General features: G+C 40.8%; 1 protein-coding gene across 2 annotated transcripts in view; it reads right to left on the bottom strand.

The window, feature by feature from the left end:
• The window catches only part of DPP6 (dipeptidyl peptidase like 6), a 395,509-nt gene that overhangs the window by 164,116 nt on the left and 217,055 nt on the right, over window positions 1-14,338 (bottom strand). For both annotated transcript variants that reach the window (XM_053944562.1, XM_053944571.1), the window contains exon 2: window positions 457-571. In XM_053944562.1, the coding sequence (XP_053800537.1) occupies window positions 457-571 (115 nt within the window). The remainder of the gene's footprint in view (window positions 1-456; window positions 572-14,338) is intronic.

Here is a 14,338-nt window from a genome sequence, read left to right as displayed (position 1 = left end):
GTGGTCTGAACTAAAAAAATCAATCCAACTGAATGGGATGGGATTTAGGTGCCAAGGCATCTAATGCCATTTCCAATGGTCCAGGATACGACACGCAACTGGCAACTACTGCTCCATGTGGACATGAATTTCAGGACCTCCTGTGCCCTCACTGACTGCCCCATGTGGGTTCCTCTCGTACCCTGGCACATCTAAAATGATTCCCCATCCATGTTAAGGCAATCAAGTTCCAGGCTTGTGCCCTCAGGTCTGCAGCCTTGATTTCTGAACTGAAATCTAAAACTCTAAAACAATCTCCCTAAGAATAGCCTTGAACTCAGCATCACACTGAGATAAAGTGAGGAAGGAGGATTCCTTTGATGTCGACTTTGCAGTTAGTTTGTAATCCCTTTTCTCTTGGAAGGGCAAAATTATAAAAGAAAACCAGACTGGAAGTGAGTTAAAGGTTATAAATACCTGGTGTCAGGAGTATGACAGAGGTGACAATCAGCGAGCAGATAACGAGAATAACAAGTAAGGCAATTGCAATTCCCTTCCAGTTTCTTTGAGGAGGATTACTGCCCACCAGCTCCTAGAAACATCAAAAGAAGATAAACATTTAGAAAAGGGCACTTAGACAAGGAAACAAGCACAGAATCCAGACAGCAATGTATGTCTGCAGATCTACACCCTGCGACCACGGTGGGTGACGCCCTCGAGCCAAATACAGTTCAGGCTGTTATAATTCATAGTGGCATTAATTGAATTCATCCCAAATAATTATACAGCAAAGAAATGCAATGCACCCACAGGTGGCTCAGCAGTGGAACCCACACTCCTCATTATGTTCTGGCACACAGGCACCAGCCCCCATCCCAGCACTCATCCAAACTCACTCATCAACGCCGATTTCCTACCAACCCTCATTAAGTCTGGGAATGAGGAGCTTTACAGTAACCTTCAAGAGACTTTCATAATAAGACGTCAGAGAAGCATACAGGAAGATAAATAATTCACAGGGGCATGCATAGAGATAAAAATCAATAAGGATATCCCCCTGGTGAACTTTCCTGCCTTCCCAGAAAACATGACATCTCCTCAGGGCGTACTGCGTGCACTCCTAGGTTGGTAGGTCTGAGGAATTGAAGACAGGCTTCTTGTCTAGCATATACATTAAATTTAATCACATCCTTAAAACTTCAGAATAAAAGCTCCATCACCACTCACTGATTAGCTCTGACTGCACTGTGGTTGCACCATATGTTCTGCCTACGATGTATACAGCAGCCCTGCTCTCAGGACTGAGGTTTTATGAAGTGCTGTGTTCGCATTCACAAGATCTTAAAAATTTATTGCACTTTCATGTGTTTTGCTGGATTCCTCTTAGCATTTTGCACTGTATGTGGTTTCATGCATGCATTGAAGCTTCCACAGGAACTGTATGAAATATGAGTGCACTCTGCTTTTCTGGGAGGCTGAATTCACTCAAGGGATCTGGTCACAGCCAGAACAACTCTGGATGCTCCTCCTCCTTGTGAAACTCATCTATTTAGGTTTTTTGCCTCATTTCTTTTATTATGAGGGATGGCGTGTCTAAAACCAAACTGCTGGTACTTCTTTAAAAGACTATTTTTTTTCCATTTTAAATTTTTTATGAAAGCAAAAAGCTTTCTAGTAGACTAAGTTCTTCTGTTATTCAGAGTTTGCTTTACTTCTGTTTCTTCAGCAACAAGACTGGAAGAGAGAAGTCAGGCAAACCTCACAGTTTTGTTTTCAGAAGACGCTGGGAAATATTTTTCAACCTTTCCCTAGAATTCATTTTACAGAAAAAAATAATGTCTAGACTCACTTTCTATATGTTTGGGGATCTAGCTACTACAAAAGCTATAAATCTGCAGTGGAAAACCAAGTTTGAGGCATTAAACACCTGATGCACTCCATCTATTCTAATTCAGGAAAACACATGAGGCTTCTTTTCTTTATGGCCAGGAGGGGTAGAGGTGAGCACACTCTCCCTCTTTGTCTTCCCCTTGTTTGTACTTTGCTTTCTATTTGAAATGAAAAATAATCAGAAGGAACAAATTTATAGTTTACTGTCATTACTGGAGAAAAATTTGAAAAGTAGGTCAGGAGCTTTGAGAAATGTAATTTTGGCAACAAGCAAGGAGAATAAATACTTCCATTCCTACAGATCCTTTACCCTAAATATGAATACAAAAGTTAATCAATTTAGTCTTCTAATGCCATTTTTAGGAAACTGTTACGGTCTCCAATTTTCAGGTGATGCAAAACAGCACAAAAGATAGTCTGTGGCTTTCCAAGGGAAGGAAATTTATAAATAAGCCAGGGAAATAATGCAGGGCTTCTTAGTAGATGGCAGAAATATTCTTTCTTTCACATCAGGGTACAGGGGGGTCTAGAGAGAAATGGGAGAACTGTGGAGAAGCAGGTGAGAAACCCAGCCAAGCCCTCAGAGTGTCTTGGGACAGAGTAAAACACTGACAGTGTTACAGAGCTGATGGCAACAGTCACAGTCCTGAAAATAATCTAACATTGTCACCACAAATGGTCACAAGTTTAAAATTGAAGAAGAAATTAGCTCATGGACTTGAATAACATCTACAAACCCAGATGTAGTTCAAGAGCTTAATAACACCTTGTATTAAGTGTGATTTTCCCAACCATGAGTCCCAGTGTGATAGAAACACACACATAGTTGAGTGTTCAGGACAGCTGTACTTGCACTGAATCCATTATCAAGTCAATCCCATTAATTCTCCAGGCATTCAATCAATATTTGAGCAAAATCTCAACTAAAAAAAAAAAAAGACCGTGAATTTCTAGTGTATTAAGAGGAAAAAAACTATTCATAAGCAAAATATTGGGGTTTAATACACTGCAAAGAAGTAGAAGAGAACATTTTCACTTTCTTTTCAAAATTCCATCAGGAAATTTCCCCTGGTAAAAAGCAAGGAGAGATAAATGACTTTTCAAAGAAAGACAAACAGCTTTCTTCAGCACAGGTTTGGAAAGCTGCTCTTTTGTTCTCAGTCATTTGAAGTCTCTTTTGATAGAATCACTTACAGCAAAACTGCAGACACATCACACCATATTCATGATAGCACAGCCACCTCAGATTATTCCTGTCTGTATTTCTGTTAAATCCAGAGGGATGTTGCTGTGTCACTGTGACCATCTTTTACGTCCAGGAAATTACAGCTCCACCAGCCTGTGATACCCCCCTGCCCTTGGCAGCAAACCCTCACCCTTCACTGGGATTTCCCAGCAGCAGGCATCACTGCTCAGGGGAGCCTCTGCACTTGGGACTGAAGCCAGGAAGGTGTTTAATTCAGCCCTGGGCAGGTACTGATTCAAGCACATAGATGATGTTCTTGAAGAGGCAGCTCAAAGGGTGCATTTCCAGCACAGAGCTCAGAGCTGGAATTTGCCTGTTCTTAAAAGACACAGCTTGCGGAGATAAATATGGAGATGTAAACTGGCCAGCAAGCAGATGCCTTTGTGTTAATCCTAAAGATAACAAATTTGGGTTTCATACTGAAATCTGAGCATATGACACAAAGGGAAATAAACCAAGCACATATGGTTTCTGCTCTGATGAAAAGAACATGAAAGAAAACATTGAATTCACTCATCAGTGGAACCACCTCCTCTCTGCCTCACAGGAAGCACTAACACATCCTCCTGACCTCTGCTAATAAGCTAAAGCCCTTCAGCTTGGTTTTCTCCTTCTTTTCCTTTGCTGCTTGTTTTTCACCTCCTTCTTCCTATTACATGAAAACTAAATTGATTTTGGATTTGGAAAGTAAACCAGATGTTTCCACAGGTTTTTACATAAGCACACTTCATTGATGCTGCATATTAAAAACTGCAAATGCTATCACTTACATATTCATTTGTGATTGAAAAACCTCGCTAGCCACCTGTGAAGTTGATTTTGGAGCCATTAATCTAGACATCTACAGTATTTTAAGACTCTAAAATACAGATCACGGTGACATATTTTCCTGCCTGTGAAAGAATCACTTTGTTGACATGTTATGGATGAAGGCTGGATGTGCTCCAACCCAAGATGCTGTCAACAAAATTATTTCTGGCATGTTTATTTGAAACCTGCCAAAAGCCTGCCAGCACAGTGGTCATATTACAATAATATAATAGCTTCTTAAAACAACTCACCAAGCACAACTTCTTTTTTCTTTTTTTAATAACCCTGTCTATATGGCTGAAGGACAATATAGACATCACTTGTGAAGTATAGGTATTATTTAATAAAACTAACACATCCTGGACCAAAATCTTTGAAGTATCAGCAGTGAGATAGTCATGGTTGGCCTCAGTGTTTTTCAACATAGAGCTGCCACTTTTATGCAATAATGATAAATCCCAGTTGTGTTATATGAAATATACACATTCCAGATACAGGTGCTGGATTTAGAGGTTCCTTGCAGAAGCAGGTGACAGTGGGCCATCGAGACTGAGCTCTGGACTCAGTTACACTGGTGTAAATCTGAAGCAAAATACAAAAGAAAATCCAAGAAATTAATGGTATGAAATAAAAGCAGGTGCAAGATGTTTTGTTGGCCTCAGAGGTGGCACAATGGGGATTTATAATTTTGTAATTATAATAATTAATAGTAATTTTGTAGTTTCCAGACTTGCTACTCTTGCAAGCTCTGTTTCTTGCTTCTTTTTTATTTATGTCTGATTTTTGACCTTAAATATTACACTTATAAACAGAGGAAAGAAAAATTCTTCTAACAAGCTTGTTAACAATGATAATTAAAAAATGTGTATTTTAGCTTTCACTCATGCCACCTGACTCTGAATTAGGACTTCTGACTGATGAAATGTGGGTCAGTGTGGTGTCTCTGACAACTCAGCTTACCAAGTGCAGAATCTAGCACAGAATAAGGTATGGGAACACAACAGTGTCCCCATACCCCATTTTTGTCCAAGACAAAAAACTCCTGTGAAGTTCAGTGGAAAAATAATCTTGTTGTTAATTAGTTCTTTATAATACAAAATTGCAGCAAATTATTCCTGCTGAATAGTACAACAAATGAGCTGAGGAGTGGGTAACCCATACAGTTATTAGATTATTAACCTTATGTTGCAAAAATGAAACACTAATTGCGATGATAATGGCAGTAAATGAAATGAATTGCAGTGGTTACAGCAGGAGGTTCACTGAGACTCCTGGTTATTGTGCTGATTGATACTGCATTACTGTCTCATCACAATCCTCCTGCCTGGATCCTCCTCTGCTCCCCTACCTTAAACCTAGGATGGAGTTTCTTCACGGTCAGGAATCATTTTTGATACCCCGCTTGGCACAGAGGGAACCTCAGTCACTACAGAATTTAGGAAGTATCATAACACAGATAAACAATAATAAGCATATAACTGCATCATTCTCACCTCTGAAGTCAAGCTGAGTTACTCTTGCTTGGGGGTATTTTATTTATTTTCTTTCCTTTCCTTCTCCTCCCTACTCGCCTCCCTCCCCTCTGCTGCTGCAGACCACCCTGGGCTGGAGTGTGATGCAGAATAACAACCAGTTTCCAGACAGACACAGAGCCTGAGCCCGAGGCTACAGAAACTCAGTTGTTCAGGTGCTAAAGGTGACACTTCAGAGTGAGAGGAATAAAAACTTGCTGTGTTTTTACAAATGAGGCATGGCATGTACGTGGGCTTTCCTGCAAAACCCCAACAGAAATAAGAGGGATAAAACCATCTGCCTGTTGTGGTGATGAAAGACAACTATGTTATGTTTTTCTTCATCTTCTGTTGATGCTTTTAGTAATAGGGAGCAATGATTTAAGTAACAGTGAACATCTTTGCTGCCTACTCCCCAGCACTGTGAGACAAACCTTTTACCCTGCACACAGGCACATTCTCCTGCCTTGCATTTCTGGGAGGCTCTTTTATGAACGCCCTAAAGCCATTCTGTTTGGTTCCATCTCCTCCCACCATTATCTGCAAAGTGCACACAGGCAAATATTCAGAGGCTGGGCACTAATGGTGTGTTTGGAAGTGAGTGAGGAAAAGGCTGTACCCGTAACACTCAGCTCCCCATAAATTTAAACCTTGCATGTTTTATGCTTTGGTAGAGCTTTCAGTCTTACATGTTTCTATTACAAAGCCAGTAGGAGAAAATGAATGCCATCTGCATCCCACACACCTCAGAGTAGCTTTAACAGATGACAAGTCTTCCATAGTTTAGAGCAGAAGGCACCAGATCCTCAGTTAGCATTGACTGACACAGATCATTGGCTCCACTGGAGCCAAGCCAGTCTATCAGCTACAAATGAAACACAGTGCTGTTGCTATGTTAAAAGAAAAATAAATCTGTAAAATTATTTAAATACAGTAATACCTGGAATTCTTAGCTGGTTTGGATTGCAGAAATGGATATTTAATAACTTCCCATCATTTGTATAGGCATTATGATGAAATGGTTTTGGATCACCTCCAGACCTTGCAGTACTAAAAGATTAATTTAGCTTCTCTATGTTTTGAACTGGCATTTCACATGACTTTTGTACCCAAGTAGAGTGACCACACTGCAACACCCTCCTATGCCCTTACAGCGTACGTAAATAAGCACCACTGCAATTTAAAACGTTCCCAAATTATTCCTAGTGCTTCAGGACAGAGTGACTCCATGGAACTTTCAAAATAAATGAGAACCTTGGAACATGGACTCTGAAATCCTGCCAGAAGCCAGTTCTCAAGGTTACAAAATTCAAGCTGCAAATGCCGTCTGAACCTGTTGCACGACGAGCGGTTCCAGCCAAAGGCACATTCATATTCTGACCATGGCCAGGAGAAAGGAGATGGCAACACTGTACCTGTGTATGGCACAGGACATGTGTGACTACAGATACTTTTAGCCAAGAACTGTGTTGGCCTTGATCTAATGTCATTTTACTAATCTCCTTCACTTCCCCCATTAGTTTGGCTCATTCTGGTGCCTTAACCCAGATGTTTTTATAGCACCTGGCACAGTGGGACTGTAAATCCTCTCAGGGGTCCTTAGCTACTGCTGTAATTCAAATCATAATTAAAGACCCATTCCCAGTACTGACATAGCCCATAAAATCAACAGCATTTCTTTGATTTTATTTCAGTGTTTGATATAAGCACACACATTAACCTGCAAATCATTTCCTGCAGTGAAATATCTGCCACACCACCAGTAAAACTTGGTTTGATGCTTAGGATTTTGTTCCAGAGGAGTCTGTGTGTTCACCAAATCCATGAACAGCCCAAATGCCATAGATTGTGTCACTGATCCCAGGACTCCTCTATGCCACAGCACTTGCCCAGCTCCAGGTTTTCCACCACAATGCTCTCACAGCCTGACTCCCTCCAAACCCAGCCACAGCCCACACGAGCCCTGAGACAGCTCATACCCGTGCAGAGAGCATCTGCAAACAGTGGTGCTGCCAAGGCATGCCAGGATGGCATCTCCCTACTCTATTTCTTGAAGAATTATGATCTCAAGAAACAGGAAAAGAAGCTTTCCTGAAAGATTTGAGAGCTTGGCAAAACAACCTCTCAGCTTTTTTGTCTCCTCGAATTCTAACAAAATGGCATTCTGCTTACATTTGTAAAAAGGCAATTGCAATTTTTAGTGAAACTGTATTTCAGTAAAAAGAAAAAAAAAAAAACATTCAATTTCTCACTCTGAACACCAAGAAAGAATTTATGATAAGGGAAATAGTGAGGTGTTTAATCCCCCTAGGCAGAAAGACAGCATTAAAAATTTTGTTCAATGTTGCATTTTAAAAATTCCTAGGCTTTTCTATTTTTTAGTTTACAAATAATTTGTTTCTAAATGGTACAGGAAAGAAAACATGAGGCAAACAAAGTTTCATTCTGAAATAATTTGCCTGGGAGCAATGTGAGGAAGAGCTATGAAGACAACCAAGGTTTGAGGTCACTGTGCTGCAGAGACAGTGAGAAGAGGAATATGAAATCCATATGTAGAGCGGAGGGGGGGGGGGAAATAGATTTTACACAACTTATTTTCAAGCACTAGTCATTTACAGTTTTGAAAAAGACAAATTGTTTCATGCATGGATGTTTCAAAGGCAATGCAATTGCATAATTCATCATTGTACTAATATTTATATGAAAATGATACTTATAATTTTACCTTTAAGGGATAATTTTACCTTTAATTTTCTGTTGTTTCTAAGATCAAGTCATTTTTGCTATGTAGGTCTCTAATGTTGAAGTATTTAGCTAAGATTTGAAATAAAATTATGGAAAGAATATTCTTCTCTGATATGAATTTTAACTGAATCAAACAATGGAAAAAGAACATGTAAGTGTGAGCCTGCATTTTACACAATTCTTGTAGATGAAAAGGCAGTAGAAGCTGTGAGAGCAGGATCCAGAATGGAGGTTCTTCTCTCCCAGCTAAGTGGCTTTCTCCCCAGTCTGCACAGCCCAGAGTATTTGCTTAGTCTCTGTCCCCTTCATCTCCTCTCTTGAAAATTTCATTCCTGGTTTCACAAGTGAATACAAACCAGTAAATAAAGTCCCCCAGAATCTGTTCTCTTATCCCAAGGGTGATTGGCTGTGCCCTCCTCTCCCCCAAAAGCCAAACCCTCCAATACTGGAGTGCAACTCAACCCTGCCACAACTTCTTTAGCAAAACAGTCCCTGGCCCACCCTGTACACCAACCTGTTCTGCAGCATTCCTGGGACAGTCCTGCTATAAGGGGCCAAAACCACACCTGGGAGCACACTGACAAACCACACCAATGATCACCTGTGCTCAGTCCCCTCCACCCCTCTGGGTTACCTCAGAACAGGAATGCAGCCCTAAACTCCATCAGTATCCCAAAACCTCAGCATTAGTCCCCAGCTCCCCTCCAGTTGTGTAATTCTTACAATTAAGGAAAATCTTTTGCTTGAGCCCACACTGTTACTCAGAAGTAAAGAGAAAGTAAAGAGAAGTACACAGAAGTAAAGAGAAAGGGACACAACAGCAAAAGAACAGATGTTTTTAATATATTTTATAATGCTGACTATTTCTTTCTGCCTAGCAGCGACCTGAGCTGACATCCATGGGCATCACTTGGATGATGAGGCAGGAGGCAGAGTGCACAGGCTGTGAAACTGTGCTCAAAGTAGCTGGGAGACATCTCACTTCTCCCAATGGGATTTGCTCGGGCATTTCTCAGATATCCTTGAACCAGAAACCACCTCATGGATATCCTGATTGGATGTTCATAAAGTTGGGTTTTTTTTTAAAGTTCTAATTTCCCCAGGCCCTTGTCCAGCACTATCTTAGGACAACTGTGGTTTGAAGAATTGCTGCTCTTTGAAGGGTGCTCAGGCTCTTGGCATGAAATGCCAGCAGCTGGCTCAGCACCGATGCTGCTGTCAGGAAAAGTGACTCCAAGGTCTCCAAAGGTTTGTGAGTCTTATGCTTGGTCTGTTTTAATTGATTTGTGTTTTTGCTAGGGTTCTCACAGCACATTACAAGGCTTTGCAAAGTCATTTATTTTAATTTTCAAAACTTTCTGGTTGACAGGAAACACAACCAACAAACATTAAGTCATTTTTCCTCGGGAAAGCAAGATGCCAAATTTCCCATACTGAGTTGTGTTAACTGTGGCACAACACCACAGCAGCGTGACTCCTTGTATAGAAAGAACACTTTTGTTGCTCATTTTTCATTTGAAGGAGTTATCCTTAATTCAACACAATTCTGAGATTCAGTAAGTAAATTACAGAATGAAATGGAAACATCCACATTCCCACTCAAAACTGAAATTAAATAAAAAGAAGCAAAACTGATTGAGACACAAATTACAATTTTTTTTCTCCTCTTACTCTTCTATCATTTTACAAAAGTCACTGCCACCAGGGCCACCAGCAGAAAAGCCACTGCATTATCATGATCATTTCTAATCTCCCTGAACAATTCATGCTACCATCTCAGAAGCACTGACAAAAACACCTCTTCTCCCGAGTCATGCAGGTGGTTTATTAAAAAATGCAGGGATATTATTGAAATAAACAGGCTGTAGGATTTGAAAAGAGAAAAATCACTCATGCAGACTCAATGACTTATGTGTGACAGCTTCATTGCATCCCATGGAAAAATGCCTCAGAGATGGTAAGGAAAAAAGTATCCAAGAAAGAAGTTTCTTCTCCACACCTCACCAACCTGTTATTCTCACAAGAAGCAGGGTTTGGGTTCTGAAATTGAAAAGTTTATCAAACCCAGCAGGCAGAGCCACGGCCACATTTCCCTACAGAGATCAGCATAGCTTCGGATCAATGTGTGATCTAAACACACGTGATAAAGGTTCTCTGTCTTCATCTCCCTGTCCATCTCACTCATTTTGCAAGACTTAAAGACATCCTGAACTTGTGATGCTGCAATGAACCTTCCAGCACAGACCTCCCTACCAAGCAGCCAGTCTGAGCCCTCTGATGTGCAAACAGCACATTGCACCCTGCACGCCCTCAGAGCTGCTCAGGTCCTCAACTCCCTGTGCCTTCACCAGGATTCAGGCACAGGAAAACTCCTGAGGACCTTTGCCTTGGTGCCTCTCTTCACCTCATCTAAGATAAAAACTCCTCCACAACTAATAAAAGAGTTCAGAAGTGATCAGCCATGGAGAAGAGACAGCAAATGACAGGGGCTGGAATACAGGTATTTTTAAAGATAGATGAGCATTAGCACAGCCAGGAATTCATTTGCCATGTGAAAAATCTATTCAGAGCAGAATGGGAACTCTACCAATTAATACACTTCACAGATGTATCTCTTCAATAAGCAGAGTTACAGGGATCATTTTTCTTTGACACACTCCATAAGGGAATGAAAAGGTTAATGTAGTGTATGTGAGAGCATTCTTAAAAATCAATTTAAGGGAATTTTGTCTGCTGTAAATTATGCTCTGGCACCAGGGAAAGTCATCAAACTCAAATTAACAAAAGGAACAAAAGAATTTAATCTAAAACTACATTATGATTGTATCACTCATTGGTGCACACAAAAAAATCAGCAACATACATTTCATTTTTACCTCCTTTGATTATAAAAAGGCTATTAAAAGTGAAAAATAATGTTGAATCATAATTAAAAGCAGGACTCTCCCTCCTACCAGCCTGCAAAGCACAACATTTTCTGTAATGCAATATGAAGTCATTTTGGTTAGGAAACCCATTTGTCAGCTCTCCTCACATTACCAGACTGTGACCCCTGTACCTCCTCTTGCACACTCTTCTGTAATCTCACAAAAAGCAGAGTTTGGCTTCTGAGCTCCAGACTTCCCATTCAGTGAGACCTGACACTGGCCTTGCTACAGGCTGAAGGTGTGAAGCTTCACTGGGCTCGTGGCATCTGTCTAGAAGACCTGAAACAATTTTCAGGTTTCCACTAATTTCAACTGGCAGAAGAGCAAACGTCAGCTGAAATCCTGTTTTTTCAAGAGATCCAAACATTTCCCAGAACTTCTGCCAGAGGTTGTCCACTCCACATCATCTGACTTGCAAACTGTGGAATCCTCTCCCCCTCACAGCTATATACAGGGTATCTTCTCTACATGGAGAGGACACAGAGCAGGACAGTGACATTCACTCTCAAAGCCACAATCAGAATGTGTCTTTGAAGTGACATAGCCCCACACCGTGTTTCCCAAAATTATCACCCATCACAGCCCTTGTGCTTTTCTCAAGTGACATTTGCTGTCACCAAGCTCAGGAATTGAAAGGTGGCACTGAGGACTGCAGGATTTTATGGCATGTTCTGTGTCAACGCAACGAAGAAAGGACATGACACAACTGATCTGTGCTCTTATGTTGGCTGCTGTGCTGGTTGCCAAAAGATACCACAGCACAGTCAAGGAACAGACAGATCCTACCAGCTGCCCAGGATAAATTATTGTTATTTATTTTCCTTCCATGGCACTGACATAAACTTTGTTGTGCATTCAACAGCTTTCCACCACTGAAACTTCCCTCTGTAGAGAGCAGATAGTGGTTGGTGCAAAGAATCTGTTATTTATCTTCATTCATTGCCAAATGAGGAACAGAAGCCATGGTTGTTTTGCTCTTGGCATTTTTCACTCCTGGAGTGTGCCCCGGATTGAGTATCAGACTCCACATTTCCCTGCCCATGTCTTCACAGTACTGTGGGATTTTCCACCTCTACTTCCAGAAATTCTTCATCTGTTGGTAAATAATGGCAAGACTACATGACTAAACATATCTGTAGTTTTTATGTCTGATGAGGGTGCTACGGATCATTTATTCCCTACTCTTACAGCTGCTTTGATCTATCAGTGAAGGGACTATCAAGCAGTACTCTTGGTTGCCAAGATAAAACACAAGGTTAAAGCAACCATTTCACCTAAAAATTGATCACAGAAAAGGAAGGGACCCATGGTACTAGAAAAATTGCAATCATTTTTATTACATTAATTTGGACAAGGTTGTGAGGGAGCAAGGGTCAAAGAAACCCAACCAAAACCAACTTGGATTGCACAGATTCATTCACTGCTTTGTATTGCTAAAGAAGTGAAGTATATATGAATATATATATATATATATGTGTATATATATATGTAGATATATCTATCTATATGTATAGATAGATACAAAGACACAACTTTTTCTCTCCATGTCTTGTCATGGGAAAGCAGAGACTCACCCTTTACACACACTTACTTTGTGCAAGAAGTCATTTCTTTTTCACTCACTATTTTTTATCTCCTTTGAAATGTGAAATACACTGTCCTTCCATGTGCTGAGTGGAGCTGGGCTTTGGCTTCTCTGAAGGAGCAGCTCACAAGTCAATAGCTGCAGCCTCCTCCCCATCAGGTAGAGAACAGCAGCATTTTCATCACTTCACCAAATCCCTTCCCCATATGGTCAGGGACTATGACTAGTGAATAATTAATTAAAATATATCTGATCAGAAGTTCAAAAGAAAAAGAGGAATTGAAGTAAAAGCCAGTGGCTTTTTTTTTTTTTCTTCTTCTTCTTTTCTTCCCCATTTTCTTTCTTTTTTTGCCATGGCCTTCTTTGGGTTCACAGGGAATAAAAAGGCCTTGGTGGTTGTATACTCCAAGCCCCTGGAGGTGCTCAAGACCAGGTTGGATGGGGCTCTGAGTTACTTGGTGTAGTGGAAGGTGTCCCTGCCCATGGAAATGGGATTGGAACAAAAAGGTCTTTAAGGTCCCTCCCAACCCAAACCATATTCTAAATCTGAAAGCTCCCCCCATCCCCATTTGTGCTCCTGACAGAATGGTGGCTGTTGGTGCCATGTACCTGCCCTGTGCCTCCCAAAGCTCACGAGGGCACCTTGAGCTGAGCTGTGTTTGGAGCATGGACCTGTCTGAGAGCTGGGAGAGGGGCTGGGGCAGTCAGTGCAGCCACAGGGTCCTGGAACCCCAACAAGATAACTTAGAGCTATGACTTGTGACAGTGACTGCAAAGCTTTCATTTACTTTTTAGTAGTAGGATGGAGGGGGAAAAAATTATGTTTTATGACCTCTCTTTTTTAATAAGAAATATCTTAAGACGGTGCCCTAGCGCCCAGCAGGGTTATTGGAATAGCAAAGAAGCAGCACTGATTTTTTTGCATACAGTATTTTGTCTTTTAAAATATTGTCCTATAATGTAAAATGAAAAAATCATCTTATGCACAGGAAAACTCGCAGCAAACTAATGGGGCACTACAAACATAGGATTGTTCTTTTTTTCTCCTTTTATTGGAATTTATTCAAAAATATAATCAGAATCTAGCTCATTCTCTTACATAACCCTTTGTGAAGGACTCTTAAAATTCACATCAACAGCATCTCATTCCCACTTTCCCCTTAATTTCCATTTTGTTTAATGGCTTCATCACCATTTATTTGTGATTTTGGTATTTATTTTTCCCTCTTGTGAGAGAAAATAACCTCTCCTGGGTAATAGGACAAAGAGTTGGAAGCTGTTTGTTTCTGCTGTGCTTCTGTAAAAAATACATTAAAAACCATTCCTTTACAGGGAATAAGCCCAGTTCTATTTCTTTTTTCCCTGGGGTCTGGTGACACAATTCCAGCAATGCCAAGTCCAGCTGCAAGTGCCACGTGGGGAGGTGCTCTGAGTTCCACCACTGCACAGCCCATCCCCTTTGCAGGCTGAAGACGTGGAGTGCAAAATAATCAATCTTCCAAGGCCTTAACAAGCCCCTGTGCTACAGCCTGTACCTTGCCATCAGCTTCTAGAACAACAAAAAATGCCCAGCACAGACAGAAAAAAATAGCTGGAGACTTCTATCAAATTCGTTTGCAACATTACAGGAGGTAATTAACATTTG

This window comes from Vidua chalybeata, chromosome 1 (genome assembly GCF_026979565.1).
Source record: "Vidua chalybeata isolate OUT-0048 chromosome 1, bVidCha1 merged haplotype, whole genome shotgun sequence".
NCBI lineage: Eukaryota > Metazoa > Chordata > Aves > Passeriformes > Viduidae > Vidua > Vidua chalybeata.
Note: the sequence above shows the minus strand (reverse complement) of the source record. Positions and strands in the feature narration are given on the sequence as shown.